At 40.6% G+C, this 26,217-nt stretch overlaps 3 protein-coding genes across 3 annotated transcripts; all 3 read left to right on the top strand.

The window, feature by feature from the left end:
• Positions 1 to 3,657: 3,657 nt before the first annotated feature.
• LOC139912836 (drebrin-like protein B) lies at positions 3,658 to 10,816 on the top strand. Its single transcript, XM_071900755.2, has 15 exons — positions 3,658 to 4,015; positions 4,217 to 4,272; positions 4,405 to 4,517; positions 4,665 to 4,739; positions 6,630 to 6,773; positions 6,930 to 7,007; positions 7,117 to 7,268; positions 7,371 to 7,425; positions 7,522 to 7,596; positions 8,390 to 8,501; positions 8,585 to 8,827; positions 8,966 to 9,034; positions 9,560 to 9,654; positions 10,363 to 10,432; positions 10,530 to 10,816. Exons 1-15 carry the CDS (start codon positions 3,933 to 3,935, stop codon positions 10,664 to 10,666), a joined length of 1,557 nt encoding a protein of 518 aa, XP_071756856.1. The 5' UTR covers positions 3,658 to 3,932; the 3' UTR covers positions 10,667 to 10,816.
• A 492-nt stretch (positions 10,817 to 11,308) lies between these two features.
• Positions 11,309 to 18,121, top strand: LOC139912838 (cytochrome c oxidase subunit 5B, mitochondrial). The gene is made up of 4 exons (XM_071900758.2): positions 11,309 to 11,440; positions 16,977 to 17,047; positions 17,343 to 17,442; positions 17,571 to 18,121. Exons 1-4 carry the CDS (start codon positions 11,344 to 11,346, stop codon positions 17,681 to 17,683), a joined length of 381 nt encoding a protein of 126 aa, XP_071756859.1. The 5' UTR covers positions 11,309 to 11,343; the 3' UTR covers positions 17,684 to 18,121.
• Positions 18,122 to 19,719: 1,598 nt separating this feature from the next.
• LOC139912837 (cytochrome c oxidase subunit 5B, mitochondrial-like) lies at positions 19,720 to 25,812 on the top strand. The gene is made up of 4 exons (XM_071900756.2): positions 19,720 to 19,850; positions 22,725 to 22,795; positions 23,106 to 23,205; positions 25,265 to 25,812. The coding sequence occupies exons 1-4, from the start codon at positions 19,754 to 19,756 to the stop codon at positions 25,375 to 25,377; spliced, it is 381 nt and encodes a 126-aa protein (XP_071756857.1). The 5' UTR covers positions 19,720 to 19,753; the 3' UTR covers positions 25,378 to 25,812.
• Positions 25,813 to 26,217: the final 405 nt, after the last annotated feature.

Below are 26,217 nucleotides of genomic sequence, written 5' to 3'. Positions count from 1 at the left end.
GTGTGTGTGTATGTGTGTGTGCGCGTGTATGTGTGTGTAATGGAGGAAACCCAAAGACGGTACAAGAGGAAGGATGACTATGTGCCCCCACTAAATCTGACAACTGTAGTGAACTGTAGAGAAAGAGAAAGAGAGATAGACAGGGAGACAGAGGGCGGGTTAGGAGGCAGAGGGATTCTAATTGGCACCAGGTTGCTCACCATAGGGGACCCACAATTGAGTTGGGAGTGTGAGCAGTAATGTGTGTGTGTGGTGTGTGTGTGTGTGTGTGTGTCAGGGAGTCCTATTTGGGTTTTTTGTTTCATGAATTTAATGGCTCAAAATCAAGCAATAGACCATCATTCACTAGTCTCCACTGCTTTTACAGTGGTTCTCAACGTGGGGTCCGGGGACCACCAGGGGTCCTCGAGGGGGTTGAATTGTTAAACTTCAGCGTTATTTCATTTACAAGAAGTGAACACAATTAGAGAATGTAGAAGAATGACTGTTTTGATCATAGTTTCTCTGTTATCTCTCTACCTACAATACAGATAGTCATGGAGTTCTGGACAAAATCATATCTGACAATAAAAATATTCTCAGATTGGGGTCGGAGAAACAAAATCTCATCAGTTGGGGGTTTGTGGTCCTTGATATGAAAAAGGTTGAGAATCACTGTGCTACTATCTCAGACCAAGCCAGTTGAACCAGAATTGGTTTTTGTGCTATTACCTTACTTCTGATAGGTGGAGCCAGCTACAGGCTCAACACCCGTGTTGCGTTACTTTTGATTGGCAGAAATGACTACAGGCTGTTGACTTGCGTAGATAAAATGCCACCAATGTGTCAGAAACAAGCTCGGGTAGAATGGCTGCAAGAGCTCAGGAAAGAGTGATGAAATTTAGCTTTGGGCCGCGCTTAGAGAACGAACAACAGAGGCTGCATCTATGTCTAATATACTGTATATCAGTGGCATTGTGTGTGTGTGTGTGTGTGTGTGTGTGTGTGTGTGTGTGTTTACCACCCCCTCCCCAGCTCAAAGCTCATTACACCACAGCAACAGAGAGGAAATGAGACACTATAAAAGCCAACTCTCACTGTTAAAACACACACTCCGTCCCTCACGCAAACACACTTACAGATGCAGTAAACCCCTCCTGCTTCTTACAGCTTTCCCCCCCGGTGAGAACTGCAATTCATTTAGGCTGCAAATGAGAAAATATCAGCTTCATAGTTCCCATGTTTCTTGAACGCACCGTCAGTCTTGGGATACGGGAGGTTCGTTGTACTTCGTTATATTTCTTTTTGGGACTTTTACTCAGCACTGATGGATTTAACACAAGAAAACGTGAATGTATGTTTAATGAAATGATTCAGCGCTGAGGTCATCTCTGTGGGACAGCTGTAGTGAAAGGTTATGGCTGCAGGACAGCTGCTTTAAGGGGGTTCTCTTTGCACCTGGAGCTCATCATAAAAAAAATCGAAATATTGGCTTATCGCATAGAATGGAAAGTTTTGTTTTTGTTGCAGGCTGTATGGATTTATAGGACTGTAAATGGCCGTAGATGGATTTAGCACAAGTGTGTGTGTGGGTGTGTGTGGGTGTCTGTGTTTGTATAGGGGTAGCGGGGGGGGGGGGGATCCACACACCCCTCTATCAAATCTAAACCTCCCCTATAGCTGAAGAGGGGGAGATGTGTGAAGGAGAATGTTAATGGTACCTATGACAGCCGGAGCAGATAAGGAAAAAACACAGTGGGCGGAGGTAAAGTTAAGGGAAGGTGAGAAGAGAGGGTGGTGCGGGTTGCGGGTGGGGGTTCAGGGAGGGAAAGGAGGAAGGAGAGGAGGAGGAGGGAGGGGGGGAAGACAGAGGGAGAGAGCTTAGCCCCGGGGGGCAATTTGCTCTTGAGCTGCAGTCCATCAATCACCCATTCATTTACTAACAGGATCATCTAGCAGCCCCTCACACTTGTTTATGTGTGTGTGTGTGTGTGTGTGTGTGTGTGTGTGTGTGTGTGTTTTATAGGGGAGAAGCTGTGTAATTGAATTAATGTCAACAAAATAGCATAGGACTGGCAAATGGGATTATGATGAGGGGAGTATAGAAGATAGAGAGGAAAATGTGAAAATGTAGTACTAGTGTCTAGAAGAGTGTCTTTCTCACATATATATACACACCCACGCCCCCCCCCAACCCCCCACCCCCCCCCACTCCCCCCCCACACACACACACACCACAGCACACACTCATACACAAACAATGCAGCCCAGAGGTAGGGCGGGGCATCTCTGTCTGAGTAGAGCAACTGTTTATCGGAGAGCACAACCACACACACACACACACAAACACACAGAACTATCACTGACAGCCCTCTAGGCGCTATTACATTGACCCGGGGATGATCCCTGTTACTGCTATTGTATCAGTAGGTGGCTGCTCCTGTTTCTGAGTCACATCTGTCAAACACACAGACCGCAGGCTGACCCATGACTCGCCCTGCTCCTGAATGAGAAAAACAAACTCAATATGGCTAAAAAAAAAAATACGAAGGTTGTCGCTGAAGATGAAACTTTGAAGATGTCCCGTGGTGTGTGGTGTGGCGTGTGCTTGTGTGTGGGTGTGTATACTGTATATGAGAAAGAGTGTTCCAGAGGTACATTGGCTATGCAGAGGAAAAAAGTTGTGCAGATGCTACGAGATACATGAGATAATCACCAGATTCTTGTTCTATTACTGCTAACTTTTTGGAGATGGGGCCACAAGCACAAATGAAATGCACTCACAGTCAAATTCAGAATACTGAGACATAGAACTGAGTGAATGCAACAGCACAATGAGGGACAGGGTTGAGTCTCTTGGGGCAAGAGTGCTTTTCATCCCAGACATGATGCCACAGCTCCACCTTCAGGCCGACCCTACATGGTACATGTGTGGGGCAGCAAGTCGGTCCGGTGGTGACAGAGACCGGCCTTCAACAGGATGACCTGACCTCTGACCTCCCTGTGGAGGGAGGGGGGGGGGGGAGAAAAGAGGATTTCTCTATATGGTAATTAAAAGGTATTACATTAAAAATTAAACATAACCAGAATTTCTTATTTTGCTTTACTAAATGCCATTGACTTTTGATGTGTTTTGGGGTTCGCATTGCACAGTCTATATGCTAATAGACTAATAATTAATTCAGTTATACTGTGGTGGTACTGTTTTAGTAGTAAAGTGTAAAATGGTTACTGAATTTTTTTAGTGGGTTTTAATAAGCTATATGTATTAATGGAGTCAACAGTGCAAGCCTTCCATTTTTTATAGATTATTATTATGTTTGTGTATTTCTTTCATTTTGAAGCACTTAACTATGTAAGAAAATGGCCATGCAGTAAACCCTCTGGACTCTCTCTCTCTCTCTCTCACACACACACACACACACACACACACACACACACACACCGCTGCCGAACTACATTCTACACACATATATTGTCTCCATACTTTTCTTGATTACCAGCGGGGGCCACAACTTGGGGAGGACACTCAAAATGAATGAAGGTGGATTTCCTCATTCAGATACATGACTTGCCTATTGAAGGATGAAAGGGGAGTAACCCAGAGGGAAGTCACTTCTTAAAGAATGTGGTTGTTCAGGTTCTGAACTTCTACCCCAACTGGTTTGACACATTAGAGGAAAATCTGCTCGGCAAATCACAATAAATTCACAAGCGCAGTCATTCCGGCCATTTTCTAGCATACTGTGGATTTTTTATTTTTATTCTTATTTTTATCATTCTTTTATCCATCAGTGTTGTGGATTTTCTAGCGACCTGTCCTGCTGTCGATCACATTTCGCCCCACCTGCTGAGGCTGCTGGATCTGGTTTGCAGTTGGATCTGTGGGACACAGATATTACTGACAGACTATTTGGACTGTGAATGCTGACTGGACAAGAAACAAGGGAAGGATGGCGGTCAATTTGAGTAAGAATGGTCCTGCTCTCATGGCCGCTTATAACGAAGTGGTAGACACCAAGGCAGATACAAACTGGTGAGTTCCCTTATTGCTCAAACGTCACGTAATCCCACTGCAATATTGCAAGTTGGCATACGTAACAGAGAGAAGGATTGTTTTATTGTGACAGATTGCAATTTTGCACTTTCTCTGTGTCTTTGTCTGTAATTTGCATTCTCAAAATCACATTCCCACATACATAACCATTTTTTTTTTGACACCTTTGGGTGTCTTCAGGGCCCTGTTCACGTATGAAGGGAATAGCAATGATATGCGCCTGGCAGAAAAGGGAGGTAAGATCTGATCAATGGAATAAGTAGCAAAAGTGTCACTGATTCTGATTTAGAAAAGGGTTATACTCTTGAGTATAACTAAATATTTGTAGTATTTTTTCATTGTGTGTGTGTGTGTGTGTGTGTGTGTAGATGGTGGATTAGAGGAGATGGTAGAGGAGCTAAGCAGTGGGAAGGTGATGTACGCTTTCTGTCGTGTCCAAGACCCCAATTCTGGTCTGCCTAAATATGTCCTCATAAACTGGGTAAGACACACAGATATACGATTCACAAGACACATGCAAAAAACAAACAATGATAATACACAAACATGTACAAAGACCCCCCTCAAGTCCTTGTTGGCATGGTGTGTGTGTATGTGTGTATGTGTGTGCGTGTGTGTGTCACAACAGACAGGTGAAGGTGTGAAGGACTCTCGGAAAGGCATATGTGCCAACCATGTGAGCTCAGTTGCCAACTTCCTGAAGGTGAGTCTGACCTCCTCAAGTTTTAACTGAACATTTTCCCTCGAAAATGCTATATATCCATAGTGTACCTCTTGTTTGTTGCTTAATATTTATTTAGAAAAAAAACGGCGATCATTACAAATCTCCTGAAGCATTTATCAAACTCAGTGTCTACTGGTCTTCATAAGACTTTGCTGTCCATTCACTCTCACCTTCCTAACTGCAGCCAGTCTGTATAATACAACTTGGCAAAAAAAGTGTCCCCTCTTGTACTCTGCATGATCCTCCCTCTATCACAAACACACAGAGGCGGGGACTCGAGTCACATGACTTGGATTCGAGTCAGACTCGAGTCACAACTTTAATTGCTTGACACTTGACTTGATGCATGAAGAGAAGACTTGAGACTTGACTTGACTTGGGTTCTGGTGACTTGGGACTTGACTCTGACTTGTACTTTGATGACTTGAAAAGGTTTCTAAAGTCTTGACTTGAGATCTTGTGTTTGTGTAAATGACTTGGATTGAAAGTGATGAGATTTGTTCCAGCAGACGACTGAATTTAAATTCTGTTTTCTGAATTTGTATGGAATGATTTAATTTATTGAAGTTGAAACTGATTCTAGAAATCAAACTCATGATGCTCTTACCAAGTTTTTATCCTGTTAAAACCATATTGCATTGAAAAGTCCTAGATATTTAGTTTTCTTTAAGATATTAAATTGATACTGGACTCTTGACTTGTTCTGACTTGACTTGCTGTTCTACTTTTAGACTTGAGACTTGACTTGAGAATTGTGCCTCAAGACTTGAGACTGACTTAGGACTCAAGCAAAGTTGACTTGGTCACACCTCTGCAAACACAATTTAACTGCCCTCTACGCACTGCTAGCAAGCACTAACTAAGTAAGAAAGGCTGATTTTTAAGACACACTGTTTCAAGAGAGATCATATAAGTTTGTCTTTACTGAGTGTAAAGAAAAGGCTTTGTGTCTGACCAACTGGCCAAGTCAGTTTTCAGTTCATATAATTTATTTCCACATTGTGAAACCACCTACTAGACAAGAGACATTTGTGCTCCATCCTGACAACCTTGCTGTTTTGCTGTTAGCACAAGACCAAGGAAGTTACACAACAGCAAAATCTGTCCAATGGGAAACATTTTCTGAAGTTTCAGTTCCTCCTCTTTAAAGTTACTATGACTGTCTTTTTGCTGAAAATAAATAAATAAATGAGTGAATGAATAAATAAATTAAACAAAGTAGGCTACCTGTATAATTATTGCATTTCAAACCACAAAAGTCTTACTCTGTGCTAATTTATTTTAAAAAATGTTCCTGTGATATATTGTTTGTGTACCAAAACCATAGTACTAGTACCAAAAAGTCAAAATTTTGGAATCCTGACAACACAGTATTTACAAATGTCATTCTCATCTGAAATAGTATAGACAGCAAGTGACTTATAGAACTGTGAATTAGGCTATGTGGTACATTTAAAGAAATATATACATAATCAAAATGCATATTTGCCTGAGTAAATTCCAAGCCTTTGATTTGTCATGTGGTTTAGAGCTAATGTTAAGCAGCCAACATGTGCATATGTTACTGGGCTATGCAGGACATTTAAAAAAGCATTATATTTTACTGTTCAATTCAACAATAATATATAAATAAAGTTAAAACAAAATTCAATTTGATTCTAATTTCTCACTATGACTCTCACTGAGATTGCGTTTGAAAACCATTAAGCTTTCTGAAGATATTTCAAATTTCAAATCCCCTCTCTCCCTTAAATAGAACATTCCTAAAAACCCATTTCTAGCTCCATCCCATTCTGTCAGTGCAGCTGTGGGAAACCCCTAATAATGACACAGGCCCACTGACTAGCACTGAAATATGTGTGACCACAGGGAGCTCATGTGACCATAAACGCTCGGGCAGAGGACGACGTGGAGCCGGAGACCATCTTGGCTAAAGTGGCCAAGGCGTCGGGAGCCAACTTTAATTTTCACAAAGAAACGCAGGAGTACAGAGATGTGCCCAGGGGACCTGTGGTGAGAACACACACACACACACACACACACACACTTCATGTAATGTCCAGTGGACAACCTGTTATAGACCACATTTTGGGCCTTTGGGCATAACATGCACTTTCACAAATAAATGACGACAGAAATATAATAACTAATACTCTGCTGTTATTATAGGGTTCTGTATACCAGAAAACCAATGCTGTGGAAGAGATCCAGAAAACCAACAAGGACAACTTCTGGGCCCAAGCTCAGGTTTCTATTCACTTTTATTCAGATCAGTATATACTGAGTCTGGGCATACAACCCGAGCACCATCCCTCCTATCAGTTTTCATGTGAATTAATACAACTGTCTTCCTCAGAGGGATGAAGAAGTGCGCCGAAAGGAGGAGAGCAAACGAGCGGAGCAGGAGAGACAAAAGGTGGAGAGGGAGAGAAAAGACATAGATGAAAGGCAGGCAGCGGAACGAGAGAAAAGAGCAAAGGAGAGAGCCTGTCAGATCGACCAGGATAAGTAAGTCTTATACACACACATACACAAAGAATGTAGGCCGCTGTGTGTGTGTGTGTGTGTGTGTGTGTGTGTGAGTAATGCCTCTGTGTATGTGTGTGACAGGGGTTATCAGAAGCAGCAAGAGGCACAGGAGAGAGAGAAGGAGCAACAGCGATGGGTAAGATGATAGTTACAGAAACACTTTCCTCAGTTTATATATATATATAAAATATAATATATAATATCTACAAATAGCATCATGTGTCTCTTTTAGGAACAGCAGCAAAAGGAGCACATGAACTCTCAGAAGACAGGCATTCACTCTGCTGCATCTGTGCAGAAAGCTAACGTGAGTATGAACAATATACAGCAATTTTAGGTTAATACCAGAGGTGTGACCAAGTCCCAAGTCAGTCTCAAGTCTTGAAGCACAAGTCTCAAGTCAAGTCCCAAGTCTAAATGTAGAACACCAAGTCAAGTCCATGTCATTAATATCATAGTCCCAAGTCTAAATGTAGAACACCAAGTCAAGTCCATGTCATTAATGTCAAGTCCCAAGTCTAAATGTAGAACACCAAGTCAAGTCCATGTCATTAATGTCAAGTCTCAAGTCTAAATGTAGAACAGCAAGTCAAGTCAGAACAAATCAAGAGTCCAGTATCAATTTAATATCTTAAAGAAAACTAAATATCTAGGACTTTTCAATGCAATATGGTTTTAACAGGATAAAAACTTGGTAAGAGCATCATGAGTTTGATTTCTAGAATCAGTTTCAACTTCAATAAATTCAATCATTCCATACAAATTCAGAAAACAGAATTTAAATTCAGTCGTCTGCTGGAACAAATCTCATCACTTTCAATCTAAGTCATTTACACAAACACAAGATCTCAAGTCAAGACTTTAGAACCTTTTCAAGTCATCAAAGTACAAGTCAAAGTCAAGTCCCAAGTCACCAGAACCCAAGTCAAGTCAAGTCTCAAGTCTTCTCTTCATGCAGCAAGTCAAGTCTCAACCAATTCAAACTGACTTGAGTCTGACTCGAGTCCAAGTCATGTGACTCGAGTCCCCACCTCTGGTTAATACATGTAAATTACATGAAACATATAGCTTGCTTTCTGCTCTGCATTGAACATTCATAGGAGGCCAAGTCGTTGATTTCTCAGCGATCATTCAACCCCAGAGATGTATTCAAGCAGAGGCTGCAGAGCTCCGATCCCAACAACGGACCGTCCCCTGCTCCATCCAGACCTGGTAAAGCACATAAACTCACATTAGCAATTTGCATGAAATGGAATTGAGTATTTATATCTCCTGTTTTCATTTTGTCTTTTCAGGGAAATTACAGAGTCCATTTCTGTCTCAGAAATCCAGCGAGACGGAAACCCCGGTGGAGCCGGAGTATCCACGACCCTCAGCTCCACTGGTCCCAGAAACTCCCGCTCTGCCTTTGGTCTCGGCTTCATCGATGGCCCCTTCGTCCCCTGTCAGACCCGCCTCACCTGTTAGGTCTGATTCACCTGTTGCAGCTGCTTCCCCTGTAGTACCAGAGACACCGGCCTCACCTGTCCAGGCTGCAGGTCAGATACACATCAAAGCCCCCAATGGAGCCAGAGCCAGAGCATTAGGATTCCTCATGTAGCATTCATGCCCAAGTGAATATGTATGCATCTCTCTCTCTCTCTCTCTCTCTCTCTATCTCTCTCTCTCTCTCTCAGATGCTGCTTACACAGAGGAGGAGTATTGGTCAGATGACTTTGATGATGATGCAGATGAAGCTACCCCGGGTACACTGCACTCTACCAGCCAATCATTTTCATGTACTCATTGCAGCCACCTAACTTAAAGGAAGGATCCACCCTAACACACTGGAACATTGTTTAAAACTGTTATTATATGCCATTTTGTTGTTTGGTGGTCCATTTTTCTTATTCTTGTAATTTGCCAGACATAGATGATGTGATGTCACATCGAGAAAAGTTGAAAAGCATTCTGGGAAATGTAGGAAATCACCAACTGAAGTAGACAAGGCAGGTTGAGGGAAAGTGGGTACACAACAAAAAGTAAATTACAACACTTTATCACTAAATAATTCCTGCATTGCACTGAACTGGAATGCATTAATATCACAACTTGACTTTGAACAATGTGAGTATCCTAGGATGGATTTTTCCTTTAATGTCAATACCTCATGGGGTGGTTAGACAGCATGCACTGCCTTTTTGCTTTACAACCAATATGGAGCTTTGACTGTTTAACACCAACGCTGAGACACAGAATTAATGACGTTAATCATTCACCCAAAACTACAGAGGAATCTCCTGATCAAGAGGGGGCTTATGAGCCACCACCATCATCCGGGACAGAGGAGGATCTGTATGAGGATATTTACCAGGCGACCCCTACAGTGAGTCAGTGGTATTGTCTAATAGCAGTTGTCATGTGAAAAATATGTAACTCCAATTTTGGTGACTTTCATGTTTTTACTTCAATGGAAGGATTACATGCTTATTGGATAAACTACAAAAATGCATGGTGGTCAAGCTGAAATTGAGGCGATTCTTCTTAGTTCTTGAAAAGTCGACATTTTGGCAATGCAATGCACACTACTTGGATCAAAAAGACTGAGAAGGAGGCCGAAAAAGTATTTTCAAGGCACCAGCAGACAAAGGTTTTGATACTACATCTTCATCAGTGTCATACCAGTTCCAATATCAGAACACCTTATATAAGTAAAAGACAGTCACATGGTAGGATAAAGTAGTCACATGAAAGATAGCCATACACAGGTTCTATACATATATTTACAAAGAGGATATATGGCATACAAAACAATGGACAGCTAAATGAGAAGTGTCTTCTATACAGCACAATAGTCTTTCTATAGATAATCTTGATTTTTCAAGATTATCTTCTTTTTCGGCCTCCTTCTCAGTCTTTTTGATCCAGTGTGTGGATTCCTTGCCTTTTCTTATGAAGCTCTTGCATCAAAGAAAGCATGATTGTGTTTAGAGGAGCTCATGAGGGCCAAAATGAATAGTCATACTGAATCGTCACATGCCTTGACGTTTTGTCTTGAATGATGAGACCAATGGGATGGTTCCCTCTGTGTTAGGTTGAGGAGCATGGGGCAGAGGCTAAAGGACAGGACCTCAGTGCCAGGGCTCTCTATGACTACCAGGCTGGTAAGTGCTCTCAACACACACACAGGCCCTGACTTTCAGCTGAAATCTAACTCGAAATGCTGTGTGCAGGATGTTATGTTGTTGTTGTCCTTCACAGCGGATGACACAGAGATCTCCTTTGACCCTGATGACATTATCACCGGGATAGAGATGGTGGATGAGGGCTGGTGGAGAGGTTACGGACCTGACGGACACTATGGCATGTTCCCTGCCAATTATGTTGAGCTTCTCTAACTATCTCTCTCTCTGTTCTCAGTCATTTTCATCACAAAATATCGGTGGTCTCATTTTCAGGATCAGTTTGAGGAAAATTAATGATATTCTACACCTGTGACGATGGGAAATAGATGATGTCTGCTTAATACTTGTTTCAAATAAACTTTTTTCTCATGTCTTTGCTTTATTAAAGGTTGATGTTGTTCTGTCAAAATTTCGAATTGTCGAATTGTACATGACATTACTCGATCATTCCACAGATGAATCAACTAATTAAACACACTAACAATCTAAAGCTTAAATTGTTATATATATTCATAACAATCATATATAGCCTATATAAACAATCATATGGAGTTTTCAAAGTACTCAAATAAGACTAATAAATCAATTAAAAATTCACAATAAAATATAAATCCATTGTGAACTAACGGAGTAGCCTAGATCAATTGGAATTGAATTACATATCTTTATAATTGTATATAATATTCCTATTTGTTTTGCTTTGATATAGGTCTATTGAGAAAACTCATCCCAACATTTGTAAACAGGACAATCGTAAAATATATATTGTAAAACAAAATCATGAAATATATTTTTTTGAAGACGAGAACCTACGTCAAAACCGTGCGACAGTTTAATAAATCCCCAACGTCATCACTCTGCGATCTGTTGCTACCAGCAAAGAAGGAGAAATGGCTGCAAGGTTACTGCTCCGTTCGGCATTTAGAGCCGCCACAACATGCCGGGCTGCCCCGGTCCCGGCGCTGACCCGCGGCATGGCGGCTGGAGGTGAGTTGGAAATAAACGCCGAGCAACAATTTCAGAAAGACCAGTGAAATATGTTACAAATGTAGAGTTATGGCAAGGTAAGTGTAGGCAATGCCATTGACAGCGGAAGACTTCCAAGCCTTGGTACTTGCCGTTCTCTTGTATGGACAGAAAGTCACGCCAAACTTCATTCAAAAATATGACAATTTGTTGTGGTCTTGCTTACAGGCACAGTAGAACAATACTTCAGACTGTTTCCGATTCGTTTGAACCCATTTTTAAATTCGGCATACATTCAAAACACCATGAAGCACTTAACTTCATTGATGTGTCAAGGTTTATAGAGCTGGCTAGTCACTTGGTAATCCCCACCTCATCAAGGTTCCGGAAGTGTTTTGGCTAAGTAATGGATAACTAAGTTGGATTTGCATCTTAGAAAACGAGAAAAGGCGAAAAAAGCATTGGTACATGAAAGGACTACAACTTCCATAGTGCTGTACACCACTGCACTGGTTTCAGTCGACTGGCCAGCACCCCTAGCCCTGATACAGGACCCTTTGGTTGTATTGGTTGTTGTCTCTCCGAAAGGGTCCTGTAATATTCACATAGAATATATTGGTAGACCTGTTTAACAGCAATGTTAGAACTATGGGATGGTAACAAAGATCCCTATTGGATGTTGAACAGTGCTTGATCGTGATTGGTCCATAGTACATGTAGATAGTGTGGGTCAGCGTAGTCTGGGTGTGTGAAGTTCGCCTTCCTGTATAACAGTCAACCTGCATTCCTCCGGTTCGCCAAATAAACATTTTGGTTTATAGCACGTCGTCGTCTGGACTTAATTTACGTACATATTGTACAAAAACAAGACAGGTCCTATGCTTCTCCATTAAGAATTCTCCCTACAAAAGTTGTCTATAACAAAAAAAAAAAAATTCTGTAGAATTTCACTAACCCAAACAGATGTACGTAATCCTTCACTTGTCTCATTTCACTGTGCTGGCATGGACTACATCTCTTATAAACTTTAAACAGTTAAAAACAAGTACACCCAAAATCTCCATTGTAACAAAATCAGAGATGGCCGACGGAAGCCTCGACTTCTTCGCTGGTACTGTGCTTACGAGTGGTGCCACTTTGACTAATATGCTTCCTAAAGAGTAACTGAACCCCAAACCCAAATCTGTGGGGACGCCTGACATCTAATGGTCGATGGTCTATTGGCTGATCTTTGGTGCCAGGTGATGTCACCACCTGTTGTACTCTATAGAAGGTGACATCACCTGGCACCAAAGATCAGCCAATAGCAGATGGCCAGTTCAGTACCCTATTTTTCACCAGTAGGCTTCACCACAAATTTGGGTGGGGTTTATTTAGTTACTCTTTAAATTTCGATTGATGAAATATGGTCATAAAGCACGTGAGGCGACACTAACAAATTTTAACTCTTCTTCTTCTAATAATGATCTACTTTTCGACCTCTGGTGGCAGCAGTGAGCATATTTCTTGGCACAGTACCTGCAAGAAAGTCGAGGTGTCTGTCGGCCATCTTTGATTTTGTTACAATGGAGATTTTGGATATACTTATCTTTTACTATGTTTTAAAGTGTTTTTGTGCATAGGAGATGTAGTGCGTGCCAGCGCGGTGACAGTAGAGAAATTCGACATAGTTTTTTCGTTATTCACCTTATGTTTCTCGGGAACCAGGGCGCTGGGCTGCTGGTCGTTTTGTAATCTCACTTCCGTTTTAGAGCAGATCTCGTTTGTTTATGATGTACGCTACTAGCTTGTTAGACGAAAGTTATGTAACGGACTACCTGACTACTCTAGAGGCCAAACAGATGTAACTTGAGATCTATTTCATTGTCCTAGTTCATTGTGTTTATTCACAAAGGCACATAAATATTTATACACACTCAAATACTGCTAATGTAAATGTTGATTAAAACGTTTCCCATTTAGAACACTTGAATGTAGGCCTATACGCTCAATTCACAAAAACACATGGAAACTAATTTATGGCTTATTAATGGTATAAACTTATCATTAATCGTTAGTATACTACATTTTACTATCTTATGCCGTCTTGACACAGCTGACCGGGAGCAGTGCAGGGATCAAATTAATCATGATCAATTTCCACAAGTTTATTTATCCATCTTTTACCCGGTACAATATATTTACACTGTGGAAGGGGGATCATCTAAACTGTATGTAGATGATTATTGTGTGATATTGTTTCAAAACAAGGCCATTTATACGTCCACTAGATTCAAGATATTTCTGTTTAATTTGTAGTTTTGCCTGCTTGAACTGAAACAAAGTCTCTATCAACCTAGCTTCCATCAGCCTCAAGTAGCCTGTCTGAATGCTGCGGCAGCTCACCTGAAACAATAAGGTAACTAAAAGTAGGCCCGTCTGATCACATCATATTGTTTTCGGCATGCAGACAAGCTAGCCGTCGTTTAACCGGAATGACGATTACAATTGCGTTCAATCCGGAAGATAGCAAATTGGGCGGAGCAGCATCAGGTGAATAGACCTCTCAGACTTTTGTAGGGAGAATTCTTAATGGAGCAGCACAAGACTCTTTGGGAGAGATAACAACCAATACGACCAAAGGGTCGTTTCCACAATTATGCTTAAAGCATTTAACAGATTCCCCAAGAGATCCAGATGAGCTTCTTATTAAAAAGGAGATGTCAGTTTTAGACACTGACATGCCCTACCTGCTCAACATCATATAGAGATGAATGTTTCTGGTATGTCTCTTTATCCTATGACACAATCCTTCTTTTCTCAATTCTGATTGGTCATCCGTTTCCATTGCTTTCTCTCCCCCTTTTGTGTGAAATGAGTGTCTGACGATAGAAAAGATGATTTTTCAACACAGAGGTTGAAACATTCACAATCATTGATGATAGCAATTACATAATGGGGCCTTAATGCTTCACCCCATAGAAGATAATAAGCCTACTTGATGCAGATCGGCTGTAATCAACAGTAGAATGAAGCTGGATGGAGGCTAACATGGGGAAAATCACATGTTGAGCCACGGTACCATGTGACTAACCAGGTCTGTTTGATTCCTCCATTGCCGCCACAATCTTCTTTCACCAAAATACATCGTGGTGTGTGGTAGCGAGCAGCGTGAGCCGATTCTAAAGGGTGAAATGTAATTAAAATAAGTGCTACTTGCTGGATCAGGTGTATGTTGAATTTACCAGTAGAGCCTAACAATTCATCAAAGGTCTTAAGTCCTGTTCTGCCAGATGTTTTCTGTTAAGGAAGGCAGCCTTAACATGCCAGCTAGAATGGCGGCTTTTGCAGATTTTGCTATTTGATATTATCTTGTTATCAGATGGACCGTTTGTATCCCAGGTAGTAGTCAGTTAGTTTGTAGATAGGTAATTAGCAAGCTAACAACAGCTAAGCTGCTTTTGGGAATGAGTAGCCTAATCTTTGTTAATCTTTACCACCTCAAGGTGCACTCATTTGTTCACCGACCTTAGTCATGTCCGCCCTATCATCCTTTCAGTTGTGTAGGTATCCATGTGTACTTGAGTGTTAATGTAAAGATAACATACATTCTGAAATTAAATAACAGTTAAAAACAAGATTGAACTGAAAGGATATTCCTTGGATGAAGAGAAAGAGGACAAGTCCACTTGGTTAGCCTAAGCCTGCTATCAGCAGCACAGAAATGTGACTTTGGTACAAAAAGAGGTCAGCTGCTGCACTTTGGCTTTGCTCTAATGTCCAGAGGCTATCAAGAGATGGATTAAGTATCTGAGTCTCCAAATCTATGGTGAATATAATAACATGTAACACAGCTGTAAACTGTGAAGTCTAGCCACAAACTACCTTTAGCTGTCACTTTCCATGCAACTTCAGCTGATTCTCTGCAGACTCTGACTTGCTCTAGTTTGACCTGAACACCGAAAGTACATGGACACGCATGACCAATGAACCAGTCCTTACGCGTGGAATAGCAGTGGCTAAAAACAATTCTGCTTGTGTGATCGACACCTCAATTGTGAAATTTCACAGGAGCAAACTCATTTGCTCTCTTCTCCTGTGGTTTGCTTAACCCAGTGACTCGCAAGACTCTCTAGAGCACCGGTACTTGCTTTCCAAATAGCGTGAGTTACAGCTCGAGTACCACACCACAGGAGACTGTACTGTGTGTGGTGGTGGACTGTGTCAAGTGGTAGGTGCGAGAGAGAATAGTGGGCAGTAACGTCCGCTGACAGCACCTCAATGCAGACTATGATTAGACATTTGAATTGTTGACTGATAGCCAATGCGGGATTTGTGACAGCCATGTTTTGGTTGTTAATCGAGTAGCATAATCGCGTATTGCCTGTCGGTACAAATTTGTAATCATAGACAATCATAGAAAAACCCACTCCTAATAAAGTAATAATTGCCGGGTAATAATGTGATGATATTATATTATCCAGCAACCTATTACATTAACATGTTTAATTACATTTTCAACCAATTTAGAGGGATTCTTTATACATTTAGAGATGTTATTATATTATCCAGCTGTTATTACATTATCAGTTGCTACATTACCTCCTCAAGCAGCTCCCACTGTATATCAACAGCGATTGTCAGCATCAACTCCTCAGCATTTGTGAAGGCCTTCTTGCTCTGAGCAAAGTGTGATGTTAACAGGTTGCTAGGGCACTACTTCACTGTGTTGTCAGAGGGAAAAATGATTGCTTGGGGACTTGGAATTAATTATATGTCTTGTTTGAAGTACTCCTTTCACGGTGCCTGGTTCCTGCATATTGAGTTTTAATGGTTTGAGAGCCTTATTTGATAGTCAAGCCACGTTCAGTACATTTGGGCTAAGGTATCACCTCCTCTGGCAAATCCATGCTTGATAAATGTATTATTAATCATATAGGCTATTTGTGCACGACTTGAACTTTCTATGGAACAGTCTGACCACCATTGTTTTTGTACCTGGATGTACTCAATAAGTTGACGCTTTTTTTTAAATATTTAAGTTTTATTTTTTATTTAGTTCAATAATTTTTAATACATTCCTTCACCTCGCTCGCTCTGTAATTAAACAAGTGGCACACTGGTCTTTTCTGATAGTGGGACGTGAGCCAGTAGTTGAGAAACCCCCTATATAGACAAAATCATCTTGACATCTCCACAAAAAAGCATAAGTCCTACGTAGATCATTATACTGCTGCTGTATTGAATGTAACAATCCTCTAATCCTCTGAACAGTATGAGCTCACATATTCTTTACTCCAGGAGACATGTAGTGAGACAAGTGTGTGTTCTTAAAAAAAAAAAAAAAAAAAAAAGCTAAGATGAGCCATAATAAGTTTCTCTTGCAGTTCGTGGTTACAAATGTTTTCTTAAAGATACTAAAAAGGTAATGATATGATACAATATGTTATATTACTATGATGAGATTCTGTTATTTTCTTTCAGATCTATTTTAACCATTCAACAAGATTGCAAGCACTTTATCCACCCAGAAGTGATGTGATCAGTTTTACAAACTTCTTATTTGCTCTATTGACAGGAATTCCCACTGATGAGGAGCAAGCCACTGGATTGGAGAAGGTCATCATGAAGGCCATGAAAGACGGAACGGTGTGTCAATTGATACCTAATTTGTTAACGTTATTCTGTGGCGATCTGATTTTGTAATGATATTTGTATTATAGAGATAGGCTAGCAAACATGGATGTAACTGAGATAACCTGCTAAGGTGAACGGCAGGATTTAAGAAGAACTTTAGATCAGCAGAAAGGTTCTCTAGTGATAATTTGATGATTTTAAACTGTTAAAGGACCTGTGGATGACTCTGCAGTGATTGATCTTCTAGGTTTAGTGTTGGCTGCCCAGAAGATCAGCACATTTTACCATATCCATCTTTCTGCTTCAGGATCCCTACAGTATGATGAAGCCAAAGGAGTATGCTGGTTCCAAGGCTGATCCCCATCTTGTGCCCTCCATCACAAACAAGAGGATCGTGGGATGTGTCTGTAAGTTACCTGTTTATGCCTGTTTTCACTACAAAAAAAATCTCTATGGTAGAGTTGCTGCTAGTTTTTTCCTGATCTAAGCTTCTTCCTGTTAGCACCTCTCACCTCGCCTTGTTTTCTCTCTTCAGGTGAGGAAGACAACACAGCTGTGGTGTGGTTCTGGCTTCACCAGGGGGAGGCCCAGCGCTGCCCGTCCTGTGGCTCGCACTACAAACTGGTGCCCCACGAGCTGCCCCACTAAGAGATACACACCTGTATTATTATAGACATCTACCATACACCTGTTTGTCTACACAATGTTACCTTCTCTTTGAAATATTCCTGCTACCTTTAGAGTGAGATGAAGAAGGATCAGACAGTAATGTTATCAGTCTCCACATTCTCCAGGAAGAGTATTTTGGCTTCTGTATTCTTCCTGGTCTTAAGTTACGAGTCCTTGTCTGATTGGTCTTTGTCTTGTTCTACCATAGTACTTGATCTACTCGCTAACCTCATCAGTCTTTGCTTTACATTACCTGTTTTGTTTAAACTTATAGAAGGATGAGATGTGGTCTGGGACACAATCGTTTCTTTTAAACATTTCCATTCAACTGCAGTTTACATTGACACATGTACTGTACAATGTTACACTCTGGTCCAATTTTTCCTCTTATTGAACCAATAAAGTCTTGAACCCCTATTTGTCTGCCATGGGTGTCTGTGGGGGGGTGGGGGTGGGTAGTTTCATTAGTGTTCCTTCATGCCATCAAGCTCCAGGGAAATCGACAATATTTACATCCAATACATACATACAATGTTTCCAATACAAAAAGAAGAATAATAGGCACTGGTATCCTCCCCACATACATCAGAAAGAAAGGATTTAGTACAAATATAAGAAACGACAATCTGAAACTCATAACCATAATACCATAACTCTTATAGATAAGGGGTATAATCAAGATCTTCATTTAGAGCCGGATACACATTGGCCTTCAATTAGTAAATTGTAATTATTTTCAAGTATTCGGTATGTGTCAGTAAAATCAGTAAAATGTTTTTTTTTGTTGAATACTACAAGTTCACCCAGTCAAAATGACACCATAACAAGTAAACTCTACACTGCTCTTCATGCCACTGACACTGATCAAATTGGATCAGATAAGAATTGAATAAAAAATTGTAATCTTACAGAATCGATTACTTGCTCAAAGACACCTTTCCTGTTTTGAGATTCATATTGAATTGGTCTCAGAGGGAGAGATTCACATTACTATTCTGCAGACTCTTCTCCCTGGTTGAGCTTCAGGGTTAAAGGAAGTAAATGCTCACATCTGAGAACTAACTCTTGAATTCCATTCTATTCATAGTTTTCTGTTGCATCACCACACAGCCTTGTTGGTAGGAAAATAACAGGTGATTGTAATAAATTAACAGGTGATTACAATCAAATGACAAACACAGCCAATGAGCTGTGTGTATTGTAGAGCGCCATATTGGTAGGAAATGCATGTGACATCATGGGAATACTATGAATTCCAGCTTGCAGTGGCAACTCAATACTTGAACATTGGCTGAGTTCAAGTAATCTTGTAACATGAGAATGAGATCAAATATGTTCGTCAATACACATTTACAGATGCACCAAATGTAACTACAAGCACATCAACCTGCTGAATTTGATGATGCTACACAAATAGAGGGGCTTGTAAATTCACAGTGAAGTTGAGAATGGGAAGGAAATATTCTGTAGTGCCCATATCATAGCAGTGGTTGTTGCGCTGGTGACTCTTTATAGACATTTCATTAGCAAGTAACAGTCTGTGCAGGACTTGGGTCATGATCACCACACCAGTGAATGTGTGTAACCAGTCAGCCTCTACCAGCAGAGAGCGCTAGAAACAAACATCAAGTTCAAGACGTTTCCATCATTACAATATTTGACACATTGATTTGGAGGTCATGGATTGCATTGTAAAATATGAAGCTTCTACGAAACACATCAGCCATTTCAATGTACATGGTTGATTATGAGGCATTTTTCTATTTACTTTGTCTTTTAACAAATGTTTAAAGAACACAATAAACCTTACAATTTGCTGAGAACATAATTTTCTGTGAATATTCTTGTTTGTTAAACCTTTTCAGATCAACTCAGTATGTTGGTTACACCTCCAAAATAATAAAGAATAGAATAGAAGAATAATCTGCTAAAAAAAAAAAAAAAAAGTCAGAGAAACCGAGCGACAGTGTATCGTAAACGTCATCACCGCGCGACCAGTTGATAGTGACAGCAAAACCTCGGTAGGTGACAACCAGCAGAGAAGGAGAAATGGCTGCAAGGTTACTGCTCCGTTCGGCATTTAGAGCCGCTACAACATGCCGGGCTGCCCCGGTCCCGGCTCTGACCCGCGGCATGGCGGCTGGAGGTGAGTTGGAAATAAACGCCGAGCAACAAAATCAGAAACACCAGTGAAATATGTTACAACTTTAGAGTTTTGTCAAGGCAAGGACAGGCGGTAGACTTCCACACGCTAGTTAGCATTAATGTTAGCAGTACTGTAGTCAGCTAAGGAGGTCGAACGTGATTCATTATGGTCTCAAATGCTTTAAAAAATCAGCTGTACGAGCAATCATTTGTAGACCGTTCAACAGACAGTATAGAAAACTGAACAAACTTATTTTAAGATAAGAAACGTATGTTTTCTCTGCCATTAAGTTACTTCCTGTCACTATCACAGCCTGTAGAGAGCTTGCTAGCCAAACGTTATCTTTTTGTGGGTCTATGCTTCTCAAGCTAACTTAAATCGGCTTACCCTTTGTGGCGACAATTATATTGTCTATAGTGATAAACTCTTGATGAATGCTCAAACGACCGTTACTTTGTAACGCCCACGCGTCACTTGGACCGTCTTGACCCGGCGTGAGCAAGTTCACGTTATCTCGCTATCAACTTGACTGTTTGATCCGCTATAATTTCAAATATGTAAGCTCATTCAACTAAATGCCTGTTTGTATTTGTTGAAAAACAACGGGGTCCCGATTCGGGGATACTAAAATACCCCCCAAACTCTTAAATCTACCATAGAATTTGTGCAAAGGCGTTATAGCTAGCGGTGGCTAAGTTAGCACACTAGGTCGCTAGCGTATTGCTATCGATGTCTAGTCAACATAGAACCTCCTTGCAACATCATCTGACTGTACCGACCCCCTGACGACATATTCCCAAACCTTTAGTGTAAAACTGTTTTTTCATCCTAACAAGTTTGCTACTAAACACACCAGGGTTGCTAACTTTGGTCCGTTGGCTGAAGTGAGATTTGTCTTGTCATGGGCTGTAACCTTTGTGCTTGCATGTTTTCACCATAAATTATTTATTTAGCCTAAACATTCACAATCAACTGAGCATTGGCTGTCACTGACAGACGCATGGAAATTTGTCTGACATATGTGGACATTGCTTCTTCCCTTTTGTATGACAAAACTGACTAACTAATTAACCAACTAACTAACCCTATGTACAATAATTAAAATCTTGGCTGCACTGCTGAGAATACAACACCTAAGCCATAGAGCTAATTTACATAATGTTGTTTTTACTCTACATTCTCTTACATCAGTAAGTATGCATAGCTCTAAAACAATGACATGTATTAATTCTCTCACACAGTGACAAGCCATAGATATTCGGCTTCACGGCCATGTTTTTAGAAGCGGAAGATGCCATTTTTACAGTTTTCACAATTGGTTACAAGCATTTCTTAATACTGAGTTTTCAAACCCCTTAATGCAACTGTCAGCACTAAGATGCTGTTTAACCAAACAGTTAATTTCAGGCACAAAATGCAATCAAGCTCTCAAAACAATGAAGACATGTCCCAAAATTGAATAAGTCAACCAAAACAGCACACTGTAATCTTCTGAGTACAGTATTTGGTCAGGTAGTCAGTTACACACTGACCCAGAAAACATTAAGAACAGCTATCAACACTGCATTGAGCCTTTTGTATTATGTGGATCTTTGGTTAATAGTATAAAATATGTATACTGTAGATCATTTTCAAAATTAGAGGATATGTAGATAATGAAAAGATATCACATTGGGCCTCCACTATCCCAGGCCTTTATCCTGCACAATTGCTGTAACCACCAGGTAACCACACTATCAACCCATTAAAGCTCTACCTTTGCAGACTTGCAGCTGTCTTGTCATCTAATACTTTTAAATCATACTGGTAGTGATCTATAATACTGTGCAGAAATGCATGCACCATTCTGCATACAGTGGATGCCACTATATAATGCAAAACAGTGTGATCTATATTTTAATCAGACATACAGTTCAGGAGTCAAGCAAGAGAGTGTTGTGTGATTTCAAGAGATGACAGGCAGATTTTTATATTATTTAATATCTATACAGATTTCTTAGCAATATATATGTTAGTTTTAACAATTCACCTAGAGAACAGCTGGATAAGAGAGTTGCCAAATTATGATCTGGGGGAACTACCACTTTTTAAAAGTTACCTGAGTTATGTTTGATATTTGAAATAGACAGAGAGGGAGGCTTTTGTTTCCCCATCAGGATTTCTGTTGTGTGATAGTAGAGCTAGAATAGCGCTCATCCAACACAATGCTGCTCACCTGCTCCTTCAGTCAGACTGGTTCACTGGGTGTCATGGGGTGACAGGCTGCTGAATCTGTATCTGCTGGGCCTGATACCGGGGGTCATCTGATTTAGTGTGAGCAGCTTGCCAGAAGGACTGCTGAATAAAAAGTTGTTATCCCTACTAGTAGCTTTGAGGGTCCCTGTCAGTCAGAGGCCCTTGGAATAGTCCTAACTTTTCATCTGGAGAACTTGGTCTGTGCCGGCGCACAGAAAACACAGCCGTGCTGTGGGAGAAAATGAACAATTCCACAGTCTGTCCATACTGTCTATGAGCCAGTCTGATCTCATCATGACATGTAGGGGAAAATATCTTGTGCTAGCCGATGTGTTTAGAATAGCCTACTTTTAAATGTTTAATATTTTACATTCTTGCTATATTTTAAACTGGCGTGAGATTTGTATTGGGAGCGTGAGACGGGACCTGGACACCTGAGTCTCACGTCAAATGCGTCAGACTTGGCAACCCTGACATGCACATTATTTTGAGATTAGCGGAATTTGCTGGGTAGGTCAATTGATTTAGCAGGCTAACAACGGCTATGCTAATACAATAACCCAAGGTTGCTCATCATGACTTCTCACTTCTTGCCCTAACCCCTTTCTCAGACCAATTTTTAACTTGTAATATTGACAGGGATTCCCACTGATGAGGAGCAAGCCACTGGATTGGAGAAGGTCATCATGAAGGCCATGAAGGACGGAACGGTGTGTCAATTGATACCTAATCTGTTAACGTCATTCTATGGCAATCTGATTTTGTAATGATATTTATATTATAGAGATAGCTTTGTATAACACTGGCCAGCAAACATGGATGTAACTGAGATAACCTGCTAAGGTGAACGGCAGGATTTAAGAAGAACTTTAGATCAGCAGAAAGGTTCTCTAGTGATAATTTGATGATTTTAAACTGTTAAAGGACCTGTGGATGACTCTGCAGTGATTGATCTTGTAGGTTTAGTATTGGCTACTCAGAAGATCAGCACATTTTACCATATCCATCTTTCTGCTTCAGGATCCCTACAGTATGATGAAGCCAAAGGAGTATGCTGGTTCCAAGGCTGATCCCCATCTCGTGCCCTCCATCACAAACAAGAGGATCGTGGGATGTGTCTGTAAGTTACCGGTTTATGGGCCTACATGTACAGTGTGGTTTTTTTTTACATGTGGTTTGGAAGTGGGAGCTAGCTGGAGAGATTATCTTTGTAGAGTTAAAACCATCTAGCATCTAAAGTGATGTGCTAGAGGCAGATTGGAATCTGCCTGTCTGCCTGTTTCGCTACAAAAAATGTCTCCTTGTTAGAGGTGACATCAAAGCCAGATGTGCGAATCCACTTTTGGCAGTAGTGCAGAAAGATACTATGCTTATGCCTCAATGCATCATCTCAACAGTTTGAGTCATTACATGGTAGTTATATTTTATTGTTACAGCATTTTGGCATGTATTAATTTGTAGAGGCAAATAATTGGGTTTATGAAAAACCATTAATATAAAGGCTTTCATTCACACAAGTATCGCAAAAATGATCATTTGTTACTTGAGGTTTTTAAAATGACACAGCCCTAATTGGGTCAGATAAGGTTTGGCAGTTTTGGACCTGTATATAATTTGTCTCTTACATACCTGCAGTACTTGGACCTGCAGACAATATTGGATCCAGAGTCAGCTGTTGGTTGAGATGTTGAGCTCCATTGCCTCTTGCTGACAATGAGTCCAAACAGGGTTTGTCAAAACAAAACAATATAAAGACCAACCAACATATTTATATTCACCACCCGGAAAGCAGCAGCACTGCACCATTTCCACTCAGTGGATAGTCCTCTACCAAACTCTACCCGGCTCCAAGTGCAATTGTTTATAATCTGACCTGACCGCCCGCAAAACTAGATCACGCCGCCAGTAACTCATTTGCACTCACTTTGCACAGCAGTCTGTGCTGTGGCAGAGAAAAATAGGTCTGTGATTTCCTGATTAGTGAAAGTGTGTGTAATGCAATCAGAGCTAACTTTAATTGATGTACTTTGCGACATTTATGTTTACTCTCAACTCCCTTGTGGAGCCTTTTGGAGATATTTTGGACTGTTTGGATTCATTGTTAGCAGCAAGAGGCTAGCAACGGAGCTCGCTGTTTCAACCGACAGCTGACTGTGGAGCCGATATTCTCTGCGGGTCCAAGTTTATGTTTATTAGAATCCCCATTAGCTGTTACAATTGCAACAGCTACTCTTCCTGGGGTTCACAAATACTACAGGTATGTAAGTGACAAATTATATATAGGTCCAAAATTGTCAAACTTATGCTTTAGGGCTATACATAGGATGTTGCATCTATTTTGAAGCCTGGGTTCAGGAATCTGCATCGAAATTATGGTGAAAAAATTTAACAGATCAGTTTGTTTTATATTATTGTTAGTTTTGTTTTTGTTCCAAGTTAGGGTGGGCTGATCATCCTGTAAGCAGAATTGGACTTGTATCTGTTACAAGTGGTGGCAAAGGATGTTTATAATTGTGTGTGTGTGGGGGGGGGGGGGGGGATGCTGCCCCAGACACTATAAAACTTAGTGATATGACATATATAAATAAAACTGTTACATTTGGTATACATATGACTTTAGGATTTGTTTTGTTCCTAGATTAACATTGAGAAAAAAAAATGCAGCAGAGAGGAAAACAATTTTTGCCTACAATCAGCTTTTGTTATTTGTTATTTTTTATTAGTGTGTGCTGTGGCATGTCTGCATCAATTATCAGTTCAAAAATTATTCAAATCTGTGATGAAAGCCACCATGCTGTAAGCCACAACTAGAAAGTTGCCAGTGAACAACCAGTGAATTTAAGTCTGCAACTTCATTTGTAAAAAGTACTTTATTATATTCAGCAGCCAAGTAAGGATTATGCCACAATACTTACATTTAGCTACAAATTATATGATTGTGTGTAGTAGCCTGCCTAATTAGTTAATGGGTCCATTATAGCTATGCAATCCCCTAGGACCATCTACAATTGAATTGATTGGATAGGCAAGCAAGCAGTTCAGCAAGCCATTCAGTTAAGGCTACATGAGATGAGTGATCAAAGTTTGTTGCAAAAAATGACAGTCATAAATTTAACCCCCCCTATTTCTAAGCTTCTTCCTGTTTGCACCTCTCACCTCGCCTTGTTTTCTCTCTTCAGGTGAGGAAGACAACACAGCTGTGGTGTGGTTCTGGCTTCACCAGGGGGAGGCCCAGCGCTGCCCGTCCTGTGGCTCGCACTACAAACTGGTGCCCCACGAGCTGCCCCACTAAGAGATACACACCTGTATTATTATAAACATCTATCATACACCTGTTTGTCTACACAATGTTACCTTCTTTGAAATATTCCTGCTACCTTTAGAGTGAGATGAAGAAGGATCAGACAGTAATGTTATCAGTCTCCACATTCTCCAAGAAGAGTATTTTGGCTTCTGTATTCTTCCTGGTCTTAAGTTACGAGTCCTTGTCTGATTGGTCTTTGTCTTGTTCTACCATAGTACTTGATCTACTCGCTAACCTCATCAGTCTTTGCTTTACATTACCTGTTTTGTTTAAACTTACAGAAGGATGAGATGTGGTCTGGGACACAATCGTTTCTTTTAAACATTTCCATTCAACTGCAGTTTACATTGACACATGTACTGTACAATGTTACACTCGGTCCAGTTTTTCCTCTTATTGAACCAATAAAGTCTTGAACTCCTATTTGTCTGCCATGGGTGTCTCTGACTATTTTGCACTAGGGCTATAACGGTTATCCAATTTAAATTAGGATACCAGGCCAGCTATGCAAGATATGGCTGCAGTAATTCAAACATACGGGACTGGTTGCAAACTAGAGGAGGAGGAAGGGGGGGGTGGGCGGGGGGTTGTAAACAAATCATACAAATCATCATCATCATCTTTTGACCGGGAAAAACAAAATTGTTTCTATTGATTTCTCTCTTGGTGTTTCATTAGTGTTCCTTTTATGTTGTCAAGCACCAGAGAAATGTCAATTATTTTAAAGTATTGGGTATTTGTGTAAACTGTGCAAATGTTCAGAAATTTCAGTTATTTTATGCAGGTGCATTGCGTATATGTAATGCTAATGACATAGTCATGCTAGCG

The sequence above is a fragment of the Centroberyx gerrardi genome, chromosome 2 (assembly GCF_048128805.1).
Source record: "Centroberyx gerrardi isolate f3 chromosome 2, fCenGer3.hap1.cur.20231027, whole genome shotgun sequence".
In the NCBI taxonomy this organism is placed as follows: domain Eukaryota; kingdom Metazoa; phylum Chordata; class Actinopteri; order Beryciformes; family Berycidae; genus Centroberyx; species Centroberyx gerrardi.
The sequence above is the reverse complement of the archived record's forward strand: the minus strand, read 5'-3'. Positions and strand labels throughout refer to the sequence as shown.

What these genes read in the sequence shown, in the direction of transcription:
- LOC139912836 (XM_071900755.2), top strand. Translation starts at nt 3,933, where the DNA reads ATGGCGGTCAATTTGAGTAAGAATGGTCCTGCTCTCATGGCCGCTTAT. An exon ending in GCGCCTGGCAGAAAAGGGAG is followed by an intron (nt 4,273 to 4,404) that starts GTAAGATCTGAT and finishes GTGTGTGTGTAG; the next exon opens with ATGGTGGATTAGAGGAGATG. An exon ending in CTCACCTGTCCAGGCTGCAG is followed by an intron (nt 8,828 to 8,965) that starts GTCAGATACACA and finishes TCTCTCTCTCAG; the next exon opens with ATGCTGCTTACACAGAGGAG.
- LOC139912838 (XM_071900758.2), top strand. Translation starts at nt 11,344, where the DNA reads ATGGCTGCAAGGTTACTGCTCCGTTCGGCATTTAGAGCCGCCACAACA. An exon ending in CCGCGGCATGGCGGCTGGAG is followed by an intron (nt 11,441 to 16,976) that starts GTGAGTTGGAAA and finishes CTCTATTGACAG; the next exon opens with GAATTCCCACTGATGAGGAG. An exon ending in GAGGATCGTGGGATGTGTCT is followed by an intron (nt 17,443 to 17,570) that starts GTAAGTTACCTG and finishes TTCTCTCTTCAG; the next exon opens with GTGAGGAAGACAACACAGCT.
- LOC139912837 (XM_071900756.2), top strand. Translation starts at nt 19,754, where the DNA reads ATGGCTGCAAGGTTACTGCTCCGTTCGGCATTTAGAGCCGCTACAACA. An exon ending in AGGCCATGAAGGACGGAACG is followed by an intron (nt 22,796 to 23,105) that starts GTGTGTCAATTG and finishes TTTCTGCTTCAG; the next exon opens with GATCCCTACAGTATGATGAA. An exon ending in GAGGATCGTGGGATGTGTCT is followed by an intron (nt 23,206 to 25,264) that starts GTAAGTTACCGG and finishes TTCTCTCTTCAG; the next exon opens with GTGAGGAAGACAACACAGCT.